At 44.5% G+C, this 19,039-nt stretch overlaps 2 protein-coding genes across 2 annotated transcripts in view; both read right to left on the bottom strand.

Moving 5' to 3' along the window:
- Nucleotides 1-19,039, bottom strand: part of LOC125940047 (uncharacterized) — a 398,764-nt gene that overhangs the window by 19,487 nt on the left and 360,238 nt on the right. The window contains exon 2 of the mRNA XM_049655720.1: nt 1,162-1,282. Within this exon, the coding sequence (XP_049511677.1) occupies nt 1,162-1,278 (117 nt within the window). The 5' untranslated portion in view covers nt 1,279-1,282. The remainder of the gene's footprint in view (nt 1-1,161; nt 1,283-19,039) is intronic.
- Nucleotides 1-19,039, bottom strand: part of LOC119464990 (uncharacterized) — a 186,723-nt gene that overhangs the window by 123,570 nt on the left and 44,114 nt on the right. The gene's annotated exons all lie outside the window — the stretch shown is intronic.

Genomic DNA, 19,039 nt, shown 5'->3' with positions numbered 1-19,039 from the left:
CCTTGTGTTACTATATTGATTGAGGCTCCACACTTTACCATCTACATTTATCTTGATATTGTTACCGCAGAATTTTTCCTTAGTCCTCTAAGATTTTTGATATGTGCCAGGGTACGCTCGCCTCGCGTAGCGATATTTCTGCAAAGACCGCCACGTTTGCTACACTCATAGCTTACTTTTAAAGACGATAGTCTTTCTTGGGGAACTTAAACGCTGAAAATTTGGTCTGTCTGTCTGTCTGTTTGTCTGTCTGTCTGTCACCCGATCCAGCCACCCGGCCAAAGTTGGACCACTTGCTTACCGCCCACACTACTTAATCTGGTACGGCTGTTCATACTTGTGAACGTTATCGATCACAAAGTAAATATTACGCATATCTGAGGCACAACATCACTAGGTAAGTATTAGGAGGTGTGTTCCTTTAATAGAAAATACATAGATACGTAACTCTAAAGACCCTAGTTTCTTAAGCTGCGCTGAAAATGCCATGCTATGCGCGCCTCCTCAATTTTATCAATGCCAGCCAGATGCGGCCGATTCAACATAAAGGAAGCGCTGTCTGAGGCAGGGCAAAATATAAATGGCCGCTTGATGAAATAATGCGGTAAAATGAAATCTGTTCAAACAAACCTCCATTGCATTTATCATACCAGGATGGAAATGGTACGAGAACAGCATCACGGGTGGCCGCGGATCAGACCAGCACTCATGTAGTACGGCCGGCAGAAGACTATCGTCTTTCGATGACATTTGCAGCGAAGCACGCAGATACGCGGCAATTTTTTATTTAAAAAATTGTATTGTTTAAAAATCAGTCTGCCTTGGGAAAAAATGAAATCATGATGTTTTAGTGCAGAAACCATGATACGATGTTTGGCCAAAGCAATACTAGCCAACACAGAATGCTTAGTCACTAAAATCTTGCTAAATGTCATTGACTGTCCAAAGCTGAAATAATTTCTCGCACTCTTTCCACAGAAGAACATGTAAATACCTTATTATACCTAAATTTGAAGGTTGTGCGCGTCATCAAACTGGTACCTTTCTTTGTAATACGCCAATGCGGTACTTTCTTTATTAACCCGTATAACCAAAGAACATGCGTCCTTCCCCGTATACTTGCAGTGAGGCCAGTTAGGTTCTAACAGTATATTTACTTACGTCTAAAAGATGTTGTCTCTCGAAGTTCTTTGGATCTTCTGCGTATGTGTCAGGATCGCCTTTTGTAACAGCGCTTAAGGCGAACAGCATACAGATGGCTATCACGAAAGAAGACATCGTGATGGTGGTTGACGCTACGAAGTATCTTCGATGGCGGTATTATGGTAGCTACGGATAACCCTTTATATACAAAACGAGAAATCGAAAAGGTCACATACGTTGACGTACGTGGCGTACTTCAAAATAATATGCAAATGTCTTGAGAAACAGTTGTATTGTAAATGCAAATCTGGACGTGCTCAGTAAAAGTTCATTCTCCTTTATCTGTTGTTGCTGGATTGGAAAGCGGAAATCACGTACGTGGTGGAACAAAGACGTAACGCAAGCTGTAGAAGAGCGTAAGCAGGCGTCTAGGGGTCATCAAGAGGCCAAAAAGTTGGGATTACACGTAGAAGAGGTGCTCCTAAGATGAAAAAAAAATACAGAGAAAAGAAAAGGATGGCGAGTGAGCTCGTGCAAGAGAAAATTAAATGCACAAGCGAACGTTGGGTGCATAACATTCACAAAAGAGACAAAGGCGGAACAAGATTCTGGAACCATGTACCACTCGGAGCTCCAACTAAAAATTCGCAACCGGGTAGAAGGGGTGAATACGGTAACATCTTCGAAGGAGACGATGCTTTGCGGTACATGACAGACGTTATTAGGGATAACTTCGGCACAAGGGAAAGCCTAGTTCATAGTCAAACAGATCCGGCAGCGACATAGTGGGCGTAAGAGGATAGATAGATAGATAGATAGATAGATAGATAGATAGATAGATAGATAGATAGATAGATAGATAGATAGATAGATAGATAGATAGATAGATAGATAGATAGATAGATAGATAGATAGATAGATAGATAGATAGATAGATAGATAGATAGATAGATAGATAGATAGATAGATAGATAGATAGATACGGACGGACAGACAGACGGACGGACGGACGGATAGACGGACAGATAGATGGATAGACGGACAGATAGATGGATAGACGGATAGACGGACAGATAGATGGATAGACGGATAGACGGACAGATAGATGGATAGACGGACAGATAGACGGATAGACGGACAGATAGATGGATAGACGGACAGATAGACGGATAGACGGACAGATAGACGGATAGACGGATAGACGGACAGATAGACGGATAGACGGACAGATAGATGGATAGACGGACAGATGGATAGACGGACAGATGGATGGATAGACAGACAGATGGATAGATGGATAGACAGACAGATGGATAGATGGATAGACAGACAGATGGATAGAGAGACAGATGGATAGATGGATAGACAGACAGATGGATAGATGGATAGACAGATAGATAGATGGATAGATAGATAGATGGACCCCGCAGGGGTGTCTGCGTCAGCAGGCGTTTGGTGAGTTGCGCCACCACGTACCCGAGCACACGAGGGTTGGACCCTCCCGCGTGTAGCCGTGCGTGGCTTTGCCGTGTCCGGGGAAAAGAGGATCCTGGGGGTTGAGCCGATGCCGGGTGCTCGGACCTTTATGGCCCCTCGGCTGAGGCAACACACCTCTTTGGCCTCCGCTTCACGTAGACGGCACCCCTGGGCTGACCTACTACTAAGTGGTTCGTTGGGAAAGGGAAAGGTTGGCGCTATCTTCTGCAGCCCTTGAGGGAGCACGGCTCAGCGCCAATGGAAATCGGCTGGTCGCCTTTTCCTATCCCCCTCTCTGACCTTTTTTTCCTATCTCCTCTCTTTACTGTTCTGTCTCGTTTTCTCTTCTGTTACTTCTACATTTTCGTAGGTGGCTTGGGTTAACCTTGTGTATGTGCTCTCTCTTGGGTATCTTATATTGGGTTATAGCAGCAATGCACGGCTGGCGTCTGCAGCCTTTACACGTTAAGTGCTGCAGCGTCCCCTAGTTGGGCTCCGTGGTGGGTGGCCGCCATTGCCGCCGAAACAAACAAAAACTAATATGGGAACACCTGCATTTCTCCGTTTACTTGATCGTCACCCTCACAAGAGGGGAGGCACCGATGAAATATTAAACCTTTTCAGACCGAAAGAAATTTTCCCCCGATTTCAAGTTGTGCATTGTTTGATTGCTGAGCTGTATGCACACTTAGTTGTTGCAACAAGTCTGCGCCAGGCTCTGACCGCATAACTTATCAAATGCTGAAACACCTTCCCCATGAAACAAAGAAAACTCTCCTCTCCCTATACAATGCTATATGGACCTCCGGCAAGATCCCCTCTGCCTGGAAAGAGGCCATTGTCATTCCTATACTGAAGGAGGGCAAGGACCCATCGTCTGCTTCGAGTTACCGCCCTATAGCACTAACAAGCTGCCTCTGCAAACTGTTCGAAAAAATGATAAACCGCCGACTAATACATTTCCTCGAATCAAACAAACAGCTTGACCCGTATCAATGCGGGTTTCGAGAAAGACGATCCACCGCCGACCATTTGATACGTATTGAGACGCAAATTCGTGAAGCCTTTGTCCGTCAACAGTTCTTTCTCTCTGTATTCCTTGATATAGAAAAAGCCTACGATACCACCTGGCGGTTTGGAATACTTAGAGACCTCTCACACGTTGGTATACGTGGTTGCATGTTAAATGTCATCGAAAGTTATTTATCTAATCACACTTTCCGCGTTCGTGTGGGAAATGCTGTATCAAGACCATTTGTGCAGGAAACTGGAGCGCCACAGGGTGGGGTGCTCAGTTGCACTCTCTTTATCGTAAAAATGAGTTCTTTTCGTCTGTATATCCCGAGAAACATGTTTTATTGTACATACGTTGATGTTGTACAGATAGGTTTCGCCTCGTGCAATCTTGCAATCTGTGAGCGGCAGATTCAGCTTGGTCTGAACAAGGAAGGTGTTGAAGTGGGCAGACGAGAATGGGTTTAGCCTTAACCCACAAAAGACCACCTGCGTCCTGTTCTCCAGAAAGAGGGGTCTGCACCCCGATCCTGACATTGAATTGCAGGGAGAACGCGTGCCCGTAAAAACAGAACATAAATTTTTAGGTGTGATTCTGGATACGAAGCTTACATTTGTGGCACGCATACGGTATGTAAGAAATAAGTGTATGAAAACAATGAATATTCTAAAAGCGTTGTCACGCACTGCTTGGGGTAGTGACACAAAGTGTCTTTTGAATTTGTATAAGAGCCTCATACTCACAAGATTAGATTACGGCGCCATAGTGTACCATTCCGCTACACCAAGCGCCCTAAGGATGATGGATACTGTACACCATCTAGGCATCTGCCTAGCCACTGGCGCCTTCAGGACAAGTCCTGTGGCAAGCATGTATGTAGAGGCGGACATGTGGTCGCTTGACATGCAACGTTCATACTTAAGCCTCACCTATTTCCTGAAAGTAAATTTGAACCCGGAACATCCATCCTTCTCAACCGTAAATGACATGACCAGTGCCACACTCTTTAATAACCGACTGACAGCAAGAGAACCCTTCTCACTACGTGTAAGGAAAATTAGTGAACAAATGGACATCCCACTACTTGAAAATACTTTGATGGCCCCAGCCAAGCCAGTGCCACCATGGCAGTGGCAACTCATAGAGTGTGATACTTCGTTTGTAGAGGTCACAAAAGATGCTCCAGAGGCACATATACGGATGCATTTTCTAGAAATCCAGTCCAAGTACTCGTCCTGCACTCAGTTCTACACTAACGCTTCCAAGTCACATGCAGGAGTATCTTATACGGCAGTCGGACCGTCGTTCTCCGAGTCCGACGTACTGCACCCGGAAACAAGCATTTTTACGGCTGAAGCCTATGCAAATTTATCGGCTGTGAAGAGTATAGGCAAATCAAAACTCAAAAGATCAATAATATTTACAGACTCCCTAAGCGTCGTAAAAGCCCTCATGACTCTACACAGACACAAAAACCCTGTACTCATTGAACTGTATTCTGTTCTATGCAAAGCATACAAGTCTAACCAGCATATTATTTTGTGCTGGGTGCCTGCCCATAGAGGCATCGAGGGCAATGTTCTGGCTGATCAAATAGCCACATCAACTACATCGCGAGCCCTTAACCCTACCGCTTCTATCCCTGCCACAGATCTCAAGCCCTACTTGAGAAAGAAACTTCGAAGCCACTGGCAGCGCTCGTGGGATGCCGAAACGAACAATAAGCTCCACTTAGTTAAGCCACAGATTGGCCCCTGGCATCCTGTTACGAAAATACGAAGAACTAATGTCCTATTCTCTCGTCTGAGAATAGGACATACATACGGCACCCACAATTTTCTCTTAACTGGAAATGACCTGCCAACCTGTGGTAGATATGGAGAGAAGCTGACCGTGCTCCACGTGCTCGTGGAGTGCAGGGAAGCCGAAAGAGAGAGAAAAAGACACTTCCCTCTAGCGTACCAGTACCATCTCCCTCTCCACCCCGCTATGTTTCTTGGCGACGAACCTCTGTTTAACACCAAAGCTGTTCTCGATTTTCTGAGCGATGTTGGGCTGCATGTTATTTGCCCAATAGTTTCGTAGCGCGTCCTCTCTTCAGAGTATGTCGCCGCGATAGTAGTTTGCATAGCACGCGCCTCCAGGCCTTTACGTTTTCAAAGGGTCTGTCAAGGCAGTAGTGCTTTTTAAAAAGAGTTATCTGTGATATATTTTCGTCTATCGTCATTATCTTGCAATTTGTTCTTTCGTGATCGTAGTGCACCTCATTAGCCATTGCCATAATTTTATTACGTATACATATTACTCATTTTACAGCGGTTGTTTTTAGGCCCTTTTACAGCCACGACACATCTACCTTTCGCAATTCATTGCTCCATTGTCAACTCCTCAACACTGGCCTGACGCTCTTTGGCCATACCTGGCCCTTGCGCCATTAAACACGATACATCATCAGATAGATAGATGGATGGACAGATAGATGGATAGATGGATAGACAGATAGATAGATAGATAGATAGATAGATAGATAGATAGATAGATAGATAGATAGATAGATAGATAGATAGATAGATAGATAGATAGATAGATAGATAGATAGATAGATAGATAGATAGATAGATAGATAGATAGATAGATAGATAGATAGATAGATAGATAGATAGATAGATAGATAGATAGATAGATAGATAGATAGATAGATAGATAGATAGATAGATAGATAGATAGATTATAGATAGATAGATAGATAGATAGATAGATATAGATTCAAAACGACTGAAGTAGGCAAATTATGCTAATCACCATAAAATATGGAACCAGCCCTGTAGGCGTGCTAAACCGATATGCTTTCAGTCTAATGAAAGATACACATCCAGCGTGCATGCCGCAGCCCCCAAACAAAGAAAATTCAGCCCAAAGCAAGACGTTTTGTGCAAACTTTAGCCACTCCACGTGAGCAATTCCAAAGAATCAAAGCCATAGAAACAGCTTGAGAAGAACCAATTATTCTCAATAAGACAGTCGGAAAACGCCCCTTACGCATGAAGCTCGATACCAGAGCTACCGTATCCCTTTTTAGTTCAGTTTTAATGCGAATAGCATTATTTCCTTACTTTAGCCGTTTTGAGCTTGTCTGTCCATTTCTCTAGCCTGTTACGTTGACCCAGTGGCCCAGGTTGTCAATCTGCTTGGACAACTAGGCATGTGCTTGTGGTCATTAGGCCGTCGTGGTTGTTTCATGTTCGTCATTCCGGCTTCAGAATTTTACTCTCGTCAACCAGCCATCATCACGCATTGCACCCCAACCCAGTGCCCTAAGTTGTCTAATAGTTTGGCCCACTAGATATACGCTCTTGGTCGTGAAGCCTTCGTGATCGTTGCATCGTCGTCATTCAAGCTTCGTCATCCGACCATCGTCATGCCTTGATCTTCTCACCATCGTTGTCGAAACAGTGGTCATGCATTCGTTGTCACACAACCGTCATGATGCCGTCGTTGTTCAATCGTCGCCATGCCAGCTTAATGATCTGACTCTGGTCATGCCGTCATCCTCCCTCCTTCTAGTCAGACACAGTGGTTCAAGTTGTGTTATAGCTTGGGCCAGTAGGTATGTGTTTTGGGTAGTGATGGCGTTGTGGTCGCTGCATCATAGCCCTTCCAGCTTTCTCATCCAACTCTCCTTATGCCATCGCCGTCACGCTGTCGTTTTATCGTTGTCATCACTTCAGTAACGTCATCCGATTGTTCTTATGCCGCCTTCGTCGTTCCATCGACGCCAATCTTTCTTCGTTAATGTATTGTAATCAAACTGTCCTCATTCAATCTTGATTATTCTGCTCTTGTCATGCCGTCATCATCAGACAGTCGCTAACCGTTCTCAGACCATGGTCGTCATTCCGTCGTGGTCGCCGTCTCTCAGCTTCGTCACCCGGCTCTCGCCGTGCCGCCGTCGTCACGCCATTGGTGCTATACAGGTTTCATGATAGTCATCTTCGATATCCCATTGTCCTCATGCCGTTGTCAGCATGGACCTCCGCAACTCCCCCTTTCTCTGTCTCCAAGCCTTTGCCTTTCGGCTCAGGGCCGGTCGTACACTTGGCCAACCGCTGGCCACTCCGTTAGCCACTCCGCCGTCGTAGCTATTTATTTTGCAGTTGTGACAGACGCTCGCTTTACACAGTGCGACATCTCAGCAGCTCTACAATGTGCAGCTATCGCTTGAATCAGACAGTCAGCGCCTAGTGGTTTCTAAAAGATTTAAGCTATGCTGTATTTACCACTCCTACCACTTTTCGTAAGCTGGCTTCTGCTTGCTGTGTTGCACGAAATGTTGATCCCGGATACATTGCTAAACGTGGCGGCCAGAGGCGGCACGTGCTGTACGTAAAGACGCAACGTCAAACTCAAAACAAATGGGACCGCAGTGTATACCAAGTGCGAAAGAGACAGAGACGTGGTCTCAAGACAAAGTCTTCAATATGCAGCAAAGGTTAGTTTAGAACGTGAGTTCATTCTGACTCTTATGCGAGAAGTGGTACAACTTCGAGTGAGGGCAATTAGCACCGAGCAGCGTGGCTAACCTTTTGTCTTGCGAAACGCGAAGCTAACTCCATCGATAACAGCAAATGGCTTTGAAAGCCTGCACACGCTTGCTCGTAAACGCGAAAGTGGGCGGGGTCTATAGGCAGCGATGAGACCGCAGTGGAAGAGCAGCATGTCATTCATGGGTGCAAGCAAGTATTTTGAGCAACAGTGAGGCAGAAGGAGCTCGGTTTGGTCTTTGGTGTGGGCGCTAGACTAAGGTTTTTGTGGAATGTGTCAGCTGTGCTGTAGTGCAAGAATTTTACGTTGAGCGAGGCATTTCACCATTAAAGTTTGTCCACAATGGTGATGGGTTCTATTTTTTCAAAGCGTCGCTTTAGAGGACAGCGTTCTTCGCCTACACTAAGGAATGCTTCTCTTAGAACCTTTACTACAGGACATGAGATCCGCGCATTTTTTTTTTTTGCTCCGACATTTGTTACACTGCTTCATCTCCTCTAAGCATCCAAAGCACTCTGTAATCTGTCTCGTTTCTTTCCCGCATACAGCATCAAGCATGCAGTAACTAATTTATGTAGGTACATCATAAGCATTTCTTCATAGCAACTGGTAGGGCGGTCAGTGAATGTATCGCCTATTGCAACACAATTCAGCAGCCCAGCCTTCCAGTTACAAGATTCTGTAACCGCTTGAGAGCAAACACGGTCTTTCACTAAGAGCGGTGATTCAAACAGCGTGCCGACGAATTTGGTACCTTAGTATCTCAAAAGGTTTGCTGCATGCCGATGAGTGCACTCAGCACAAAATGTGGTCTAGCTGAAGCATTTTTTAGGAATTGGGCATACATAGGTGAATTTGCAGAAAGGTCTAGGGAAGCACAAGCCAGAGAATTCAATTTCTGTGGGCTGAACACTTTCGAGAAGTTGTTGTTGGATGAGTTTAGCTTTGGCACCCTCTATGCGTTCAAGCGGCACTGGGCTCCATGCCACACTAAAAAACGCCTACGAGGGAGTGCACTGTACATGGGCTACCAGAGTCAGCTGATGACACCAGATGACAGATGACAACAGAAGGTCCCTGGACTGATGTACGCAGACGACATTGTGCTACTAGCGGACAATAAAAACATTTACAAATACTTGCGAATATCTGTATATCTGTAGCAACGCAGTGACAAATGCAGTTTAGCACAGAGAAATCAGGAATTATAATCTTTAATGAAGAGACGAGTAACTACGTGGTGTCAATTCAACAGCAAGTCATACCCATAGTGAAGCAATATAAGTACCTCGGCGTACACATCAACGAAGGTAAGAATTACTCAAGCAACCACCAAGATAATCTGAAAATAAAAGAGAAGCGGAATGCAGCAATAATGAAACACGGAGCACTGTGGGGCCACAATAAGTATCAGGTGGTGCGTTGAATCTGGAAAGGAGGGATGGTGCCAGCGCTAACGTTCGCAAATGCCATTCTATGCTTAAAATCGGATATCTTGTCGGGGTTGGAAGTTAAACAAATATCAGTAGGCCGGTTGACTTTGCGAGCCCACGGTAAAACCACAAATGAGGCAGGGAGGATGACATGGGTTGGGCCTCTTTTGAAGTCAGCGAAGCATAGAGCAAAATTAGTTTTGAAGAAAGGCTCAGGAACATGGATGAAAATAAATGGGCAGCTAAAGGGCACAAGTATCTGTACATGAAAAGCGTGGACACAGAATGGACGAAGAGTTCAAGGAAGTTGGCAACCAAGTACAGAATAATCGAAACTGTAATTACGCAACCAGGAGTCATCAGAAAGAAAGTGAGAGAAATAGAGACAGTGAATTGGATGCAAAGAATGGAAACAAAAAGGACCATGGAGATTTACAAGATTGAGAAGAAAAAACTAGAAGGGAAAATCTGTACGATAACACAAAGAACAGTGCCTTGCTATTTGAGGCTCGTGCCGGTTGCCTAAGGACCAAAATATACCGGAGCAAATATTAGGAACTAGATGTGGCGTGTGTAGGCTGCAGTAAAGAGCCAGAGACCACTCAGCACATCCTAATGTAATTCGACGGGATCCACCCAGCGAGAACCATAGGTGGCGTACAACTTCCAGGGGAGCGTGGGTTTAAAGTGGAAGGAAACATAAACAGATCAGCCGTAGAGATCAGCAAGAGACGATTAGAGTACTGGTGGAAAAAAAGCAGGGAAAATATGGATACGACCTGATCTCTTAAAATCATAGGGAGCGGTAAAAGGTTAATTTAGGAAAAAAAAGTAAAATATTAATGAGAGGTATGCAAAAATGTTAGATAAATATGTATAATATACCTGATTAAATCAAGCAGGCTAATTGACTATTTGTCACCGCCGCGTTTCAAAGGGGATGGCATTAAGTCATTATCGCCATGGCCACTTCTATATCACTAAACCCCGGACAATCGCCATGTACACTGCAGCTACTAGCACCAATCTACCTTCACGTCGAGTAAAATACGCGGACACCCTAATCTCCTCAGCGAGTCCTTTCTTCCAGGAATTAGTGAACCCAATCCTTCATAAGTGGCGCGCCCAGCCCACTAACCCGAACAACACTCTTACGACAGGTGCAGGAACTCTGCTACAGATATTGTAAGAGCTTTGTTTTTTAAGTAGTTGAAGTTTTGTCTACAATGGGAAACAGTTACGGGATATGTGGCACAACTTCAGGCGCAATAAGCCTTGCGCTGTTTTATTGCGATAGCAATTATATGGACACTTCAACCGGATTTCTGCCGTCGGCGTCGCCGTCGCCGTCGCCGTCGCCGTGAGGTTCCCTATAGATAAAATCTGCGCCGCGCGCCGTATGCCCGAGCGGAAGCGTGCGGGGACGCGCGCTGTCACGGAAAGCGAACGCACTCAATCTCCCACGCGCAAGCAAGAAAGCGGGAAGCCAGCGCCGGAGGGAGCGGGAGGGGGGGGCGCACTTCTACTCTGCCAACAACCGCGCTCGTCGCTCCGCCCGCACCATCTCTTATCTCCCCACGGCTCTGACCTTTATGCGCCGTGCATTCACCGCTCAGTTTCCGTTGAAGCGATAGACCGCACGTACCTTCGCCGCTGCGGCGTTTGCGCTTGCTGCCAGCGTTTTGACAGTCGTTGTCTGCGGTCATTCAGTGTGATCTATTCATGTTTGTTTGTGCGCGCTCACACCACGCTTGTTCATTCAGTTGGTAATAGTCGGGCCACATTTTCCAACGCACGCTACACATGCAATGCTGCCCGGATCGGCAGTGCAGCGCTACAGGTTTGTCCCTTCGCACACGCTGCCCACGGGAAGCGCTTCTCATTAACACCACCGTTTCACACGCGCCTTCTCGTGGTCATCGAGTCTCTCTTCATATCGGTCTACTTACGCCGCAGCACACCTGCTTACTTAATCAGCTCATGTTTACTACAATTCATATTGCTACCAAAGCCGCTCACCTTACTTCGTATGACATTGCTGTGTTGCTATCGCATTCATTGCTTCGCCCTTAGGGCGAAACTGTGACATTTTTTTTACGCTATCGGTTAACGTGAACCTTAGCATAGGCGCACAGTGTCTCCTTTCAGGGTTAAATATTTATTTATTTATTTATTTATTTATTTATTTATTTATTTATTTATTTATTTATTTATTTATTTATTTATTTATTTATTTATTTATTTATTTATTTATTTATTTATTTATTTATTTATTTATTTATCATAAGCTCTTCTGGTGGAAAAGCAGAAAACCACGGCTCTTTCTGCACTTTTTTCTATCCTGCCTGACATTCATTATAGCTGGCCTAGCTGCAGTTCTTTCATTTCGCGGCTAGATTAGGAGCAAACTTACAAAACCTAGCGTTAGCCAAACATAGAATATCATTCAATCAGAGATAACTCGGTGACTACACCTCCAGGCGCAATATTCTTCGGTGAGATAGCCTTCTGGTTATGAAGTAAAATTAGTGTTTGGCACTCGGTTGGTCGCAAGTTCTGGTCGTGATGTAGTTTTCTTTAATTCATCATCATCATCCTATATTTTATATCCACTGCAGTATGAAGGCCTTTCGCTATGATCTCCAGTTACCCCTTTCTTGCGCTAGCGTATTCCAACTTGCGCCTGCAAATTTCCTAACTTAATCATCCCCTTACCTCGACTGCGCTTCCCTCCCATTAGTATCCATTCTGTAACCCTAATCGTCCACCGGTTATCCATCCTACGCATTACATGGCCTGCCGAGTTCCATTTCTTACGCTTAATGTCAACTAGAATATCGGCTATCCCCGTTTGTTCACTGATCCACACCGCTCTCTTCCGTCTCTTAACGTTAGGCCTACGATTTTTCGTTCCATCGCTCTTTGTGCGGTCCTTAACTTGTTCTCGAGCTTCTTTGTTAACCTCCAAGTTTCTGCCCCATATGTTAGCACCGGTAGAATGCAATGATTGTACACTTTTCTTTTCAACGACAGTGGTAAGCTCCCAGTCAGTATTTGGGAATGCCTGCCGTATGCACTCCAACCCAATTATATTCTTCTTTAAATTTCTTTCTCGTGGTCAGGGTCCCCTGTGAGTAATTGACCTAGATAAACGTGATCCTTTACAGATTCTAGAGGCTGACTGACGATCCTGAATCCTTGTTCCCTTGCCACGCTATTGACCCTTATTTTTGTCTTCTGCATATTCATCTTCAACCCAATTCTTGCAATTTCTCGATGAAGGTCCTCAATCAGTTGCTGTAGTTCGTCTCCATTGTTGCTGAATAGGGCAATGTCATCTGCAAACCGAAGGTTGCTGAGATATTCGTCGCTGATCCTAACTCCTAAGCCTTCCCAGTCTAAGAGCTTGAATACTTCTTCTAAGCATGCAGTGAATAGCATTGGAGAAATTGTGTCTCCTTGCCTGACCCCTTTCTTCACAGGTAACTTACTACTTTTCTTGTGGAGAACCAAGGTAGCTATGGACTCCTTGTAGATGTTTGCTAAGATATTCACGTATGCCTGCTGTACTCCTTGATTACGCAATGCCTCTGTGACTGCTGGTATCTCTACTGAATCAAATGCCTTTTCATAATCTATGAAAGCCATATAGAGAGGTTGATTGTACTCCGCAGATTTCTTGATTACCTGATTGATGACATTGACAAGATCCATCGTAGAGTATCCCTTCCTGAAGCCAGCCTGTTCTCTTGGTTGGCTGAAGTCAAGTGTTGCCCTAATTCTATTGGAAATTATCTTGGTGAATATTTTATACAATACTGAAAGCAAGCTAATGGGTCTATAATTCTTCAATTCTTTAATGTCTCCCTTCTTATGGATTAGTATGATGTTGGCGTTCTTACTGCTCTCTGGTACACTTGAAGTTGTGAGGCATTGTGTATAAAGGACCGCAAGCTTTTAAAGCATAATATCTCCTCCATCTTTGATTAAATCTACTGTTATTCCATCTTCTCCAGCAGCTTTTCCCCTGGTCATGTCTTTCAAAGCCCTTCTAACTTTATCGCTAGTTATAGAAGGAGCCTCTGTATCCGGTTCATCACTGTTTCGAATGAAAGTAGCTTGGCTGTTTTGGGTACTGTACAGGTCAGTATAGAATTCTTCCGCTGCTTTTACTATGTCGTCGAAATTGCTGATGATAATACCATGCTTATCTTTCAGTGCATTTCAGTTTTCTTTAATTATCAATACGCAAATCATATTGATATTACAATGACAGCCCCGCCGGGAACCTTTGGCTGTTTGTTTAATAATGCAAATTCGCAAATGGTATTGAGATTACAGTAATAGCCCTTGCTGGACTCCGGTGACCCTGGCGCACATTAGTATAGCTTGAGGAGCTAGCCCATCAGAGTAGTCGCTGTAAAGTAGGCCACATTTCTCACGGACGTTCTCCGAAATTTCCACAGATATCCTGAAGCGGCATAGCAAGGAAAAAGAACGAAACATATCTTTCCGTAAGGAAGTTAAATGTCTCGCAATGTAGTTAAAATTAAAATGAACAATACACTTGGCCTCATGCCTTTCGACACCTTAATTTACAACAATTTACAGTTAATCTTTGTAATATTTCTCATCTGCTGTAAATTAGAACATTGTGAAAATTTTTATTCATTTATTTATAATTCCCTCCGAATGAACGGACATTACCGAGGGGAGTGCAACGAAATCCCCCAAAAATATTGCAGCTCTTGGAGGTAGTGCTGCATCCCGTCCGTCCTGTACAAATCCTCCGATGACGCTCCTCACGAACGCGAACCTAGGAACCGTAACGTACGTTGTGGTAGGCGCCGCAGGTGTAGGTGGCGACGGGGTGTTTCCATCGGAAGCCATGGCTGAGAAGACGACGGTGCGGCCGCTTCGGAGCTCCGTGGCGAGGACGGGGAACGTTCCACCTCCACCACGATGTTACGCGAAGAACGAGTCAGTAAGACGGGCAACTATTTACAGGATGTATTTACAACAGCGGTTGCAGCGCTGATCAGTTAGGTTCACAGCGCGAGCCCAGCTCGTTCTTTCTCTTCTTTTCTCGAGTGATGGCGCCCGCGCGCCTCGGTCAAACAGTCAAATACCACACGCGTGTAGCAATATCAAATTGGAAATACAACGAAGCAGCACAACGATCCTTATTATGAAATAATAGTTATGAAGACGCAATGATACAACATGACATTACAACAAAAGCTGCAGTGATGTTTCACTTCGTGAACGCGGGTTACGCGCAAGCTTGCGGACGCCGCGAACATAGCCCGCGAACACCACGTCGTCGAAGCACAGATTCGCACGAGCCTGTATGGGAGGCTGCCACAATGAGCCGGAAATAAAGAAAACAAAAAGGAAAACTACAAAACGCAAAATGTTCTAAAACGACGTAATAAAGCCATTAACACAGTATGTTCACTTTGACGGATTGCATTGACATTTAGAACTGAACCTAAATACAAAAGATAATTCTTGGTAAACTGCACCGATCTATTTTGTGCTGCGAACCCAGCAACTTCAAGATGTTTCGCTAGACCCCAAAATGTCGCATGCTATGTATGAAAGGTATTATAATACTAGGAGCACTAAGACAAAAAAAGCCGCAACACGAGCAGCTGAGTTGGACAAAGAAGCGGTGAAACGTCAGACCAGGCCATGCATTCAGCGTGACGTGTTTCGCCACATTGAAGTTAAGAAGAAGTGAAATTATTTTACTAAGCACAAATAAAGATTCACATATCACCCATTACAAATATGCTTGCAATCCAAAGATTTTCTTATTATTGCATTATTCCTCATCCTTTCATGCAGCACGCACCCGTCGGGGTGGTTGAGTGGCTAAACGTTTAGCTGCTAAAGGTGAGCTGGCTGGACGAAAACCCGAATAAGGTGGCCGCAATGTCAAGCAGCCATGTGAAACAGCATTGTACTGAGCAAGGGGTGCCCACTAAAGAACCTCAGTGGCCTAACTTAATCTGGAGTCTCCCGATACGGCGTACTTTTAATAAGATTCTTGTTTTGACGCATAAACTTAAGAATTTCTTATTTTATAAAATCGTTTAGTGTACTGGGTGATTTCAATCCACATAACACTATACTCCATTTAATACATCAGGTGAAATTCTCTGGAAGCTACGAAAGAAGTTCGGTCCCGAAAATTTGTCATGCGGCGCATTCCGTCCAAGCTTCGCTGCGTGCCAACAGCGTTCACTCGCGCGAGCAGATACGTCAGCCTGCCCGAGACGGGCTGCAAATTAAAAAAAAAACCTTAAAAAACAACAAAGATAAAAATTATCTAAAACTGCGCATTAGCAGTCTTATCATCATTAGCAGGATTAAAACTTGTTTCATTCATTACTGAGCGCATATAAATAACAGCTGTGCACAATTGCGGTCAAAAACATAGAACTAAAAAAATGGGGCAATGACTTTCTGATTCGCCCTTGTATATCCAAGTGCGAACCCAGTCACTGCTAGAGGTCTCACTTGCCCCCACAGCGTCGCACGCTGTGGGGGCAAGTGAGTGTAGATAATTCAAAGAGTGTGTATAGAGAATTCAATGGAGTATAGATAATTCAAACGGAATATAGATAATTCAAGAGTATCTGGAATGCGGCGACAGCGTTAGACCACATGAGCGGAACATGCTACATGTATGAAGCACACTTGAACTGTTTCCTCACTGTAAGCGTGTCATTCGCGGCAAGTATGCTTTTGGAAACTGTGGCACCATACTGGTGAAGTGTTTTCTTAAAGATTCTAGTTGGCAAGAACATCAAAGGGTCCGTTGAGAAGGGTATAGAATAAAGTTCAAGACCCTTCCTCTATGCCGCCCGTGTCGTCGGTTTTTTTTTTTTTTTCTGTCTTTATCCTTCATTAGCCGTCAACATGTCATGCAAGACCCTTAAGGGCACGAATATTATAGTTAGGTGAAGGAACTGAATAACAAGTACCTATTTATTCTGTTTGACGTACGTCAATGCCGCTTCGCGGTACGTCGACGTGGTAGATACGTAGGGGCGCACGCCTTTCCACGTGTTCACCTTAAACTTTAAGCACAAACCGCGCATTTAGCCACCTTCAATTCCAATGGCGTCTTGAAGTGAGCTCATAAAATTACTAGGGGTCCCTTATGCTACAGTTTTGCAAGTCATCCTTATTTCACCAAACTCGGACCTTTACTCAGAGCTTATTTTTGCTCAGTCATCGTCATTCTGAACCCATATTATGCAGTCACTTTTGTAAGCCATCTTTTATTCGCCAAGCTCTGACCGTAATACAGCACTTTTTTTTGCTGAGTCACCCTCACTTATACCCTGAAATCTCACATATATTTTTTGCAAGTCACTCCCCCACTCCATAACCCCTTGATTCACTCCTAGTTCACACTTGATTCACTCCTAGTTCACACGACGCTGTGCTGCGGCACAGCGTCGTGTGAACTAGGAGTGAATCAGCGTGGACGCCCTCGTTTAGAACTAGGAGCCAAGCGTGGACGCCCTCGTCCACGCTCGGCTCCGCTATCCTCCGCACCTTGCCACGGACGTCTCGGCTGGCAGGACCTCTCGCCTCGTTCGCCCCAGGAGCTCGGAACTGCTGCACGCCTGGTTCGAACACTGTGAGAGCGTGCCTCGTGCCGCCGTGCTCGTGCACCCGTTCACTTCTTCCTCACGCAGCTTGAGTAGCCGCTCCGATCTTCTCGCGGCACTTAAATATGACAGCATGTTTTATCCCGCTCCGTTGTAGTCAGTGGTTCGGTGTTTATATTGAAGCAGCTAGGTACATCCGTATCTGTGTTCGTAATCCATACTGGAACTGTATTGCAAATATCGGAAGCTTCAGTGCTTTGCACACGCTAGCTCATTTTCCCCTCTTCCCTGCCACGGGCAACTGACATAGCCACTAGCTATATAGCGTGGCCACACCTGTACTGGTGTCGAGGTTAAAAGAAGGAAGGGATGAAAGAAGTCGAGGCGTGGTTAATATATATATATATATATATATATATATATATATATATATATATAGTGGGAGTTCGCATCCCGAAACTGCAGTGGATTATGAGGGACGCTGTAATTGAGAGCTCCGGATGTTGTGACCCTCCGGGGTTCTTTAACGCACTTCCAAAGAATGTCATGAGCGTTTTTGCATTTTGTTTATGGCGGAATGCGACAGATGCGGCCGAAACGCCAAAGCCACTGCGGCGAGCGTCGTCGAAAGAACAATGGTTCAACTGTTTGGAGGTGTCGTATAACCTGGCCGCATTTTTCCAGCGCGTCGAACCTGACAACTGCTCCGCTCCCAGCCTAGCAAGTTGATGGCTCGGACGTAAAATGAACCTGGAATAACCGCGACTTTGTCAATTGTGCCTAGTGCCACATTTGCACAATTAGCCCCACTGCAATTTGCGCTTTCTGCTCTGTGGAATGCAAGATATTCTCCGTGCGGATGGTATCCCTTACTCATGCACAAACTACTTTTATTTATGTGAATAAACAAAGCACCGTACCGATTGTATTAAATGGCACGCGCTGTATTAAGCGAGCATGACGCTATTGTGCTGTGCATCAGGCAAAGTAACGTGTGCCAAGAAGCGGTTGCAAGCGGGTGAAATGGAATGCATGCTTGCATACCTAATTATCTCAAGGAATAGATGTAATTCGAATTTAGGCATCGTGTACATTAGTTTAGTGCCTCCGCCTTCATTATATCAACTGCGCCATATATACACAGTTAATAACAATGTACGTTTGTCTCCTACCGCCTGAAGCAGAGTATAGCGGAATGTCCACTTTATCTCCGCACGTGGCCTGAAACCCTGCTATACATTCATGCAGACATGTTCATGTAGACGTAGACGCAGAACATATTTTTCAAAGAGGAATGATTGATTTACAATACAAATACAATTCAAACTGCTCAAAGAAGAATGATTTATTTACATTACAAATACAAGACAAAGTGCTCAAACGACAATGATTTATTTACAATACAAATACAATACAAAGTGCCTAGCATAGCTTCGTTGTAAGTTTTAACATATAATGAAGACTTATTTACAAATCTCTGAATGGAAAAAAAAAGTAAAAGATAAACTGCAACAGCAATTACAAAAGCAGGTAGAAAGTGTTTGTGACTACAGCTTTTATAATGGAAAACAAACATCACGCATGAACTTGCATGAACCTCTCGCGTTTATGCGACCGGGAAAAATTGGACCTCTCAGCTCGTCTTTTTCTCGTTAATTTAAATAGTTTTGTTTAAAAACAAAATTATGTGAAATAGCAGGCGAGTACTTTATCAGGAACGCAACACATATACGCCCTAACACTTACTACAAGGTCATATTTTCCCAAGATAAAGTACACTATAGAGAAGTTATCTAAGGAGG

Source organism: Dermacentor silvarum, chromosome 9, assembly GCF_013339745.2.
Source record: "Dermacentor silvarum isolate Dsil-2018 chromosome 9, BIME_Dsil_1.4, whole genome shotgun sequence".
In the NCBI taxonomy this organism is placed as follows: Eukaryota; Metazoa; Arthropoda; class Arachnida; order Ixodida; family Ixodidae; genus Dermacentor; species Dermacentor silvarum.
Note: the sequence above shows the minus strand (reverse complement) of the source record. Positions and strands in the feature narration are given on the sequence as shown.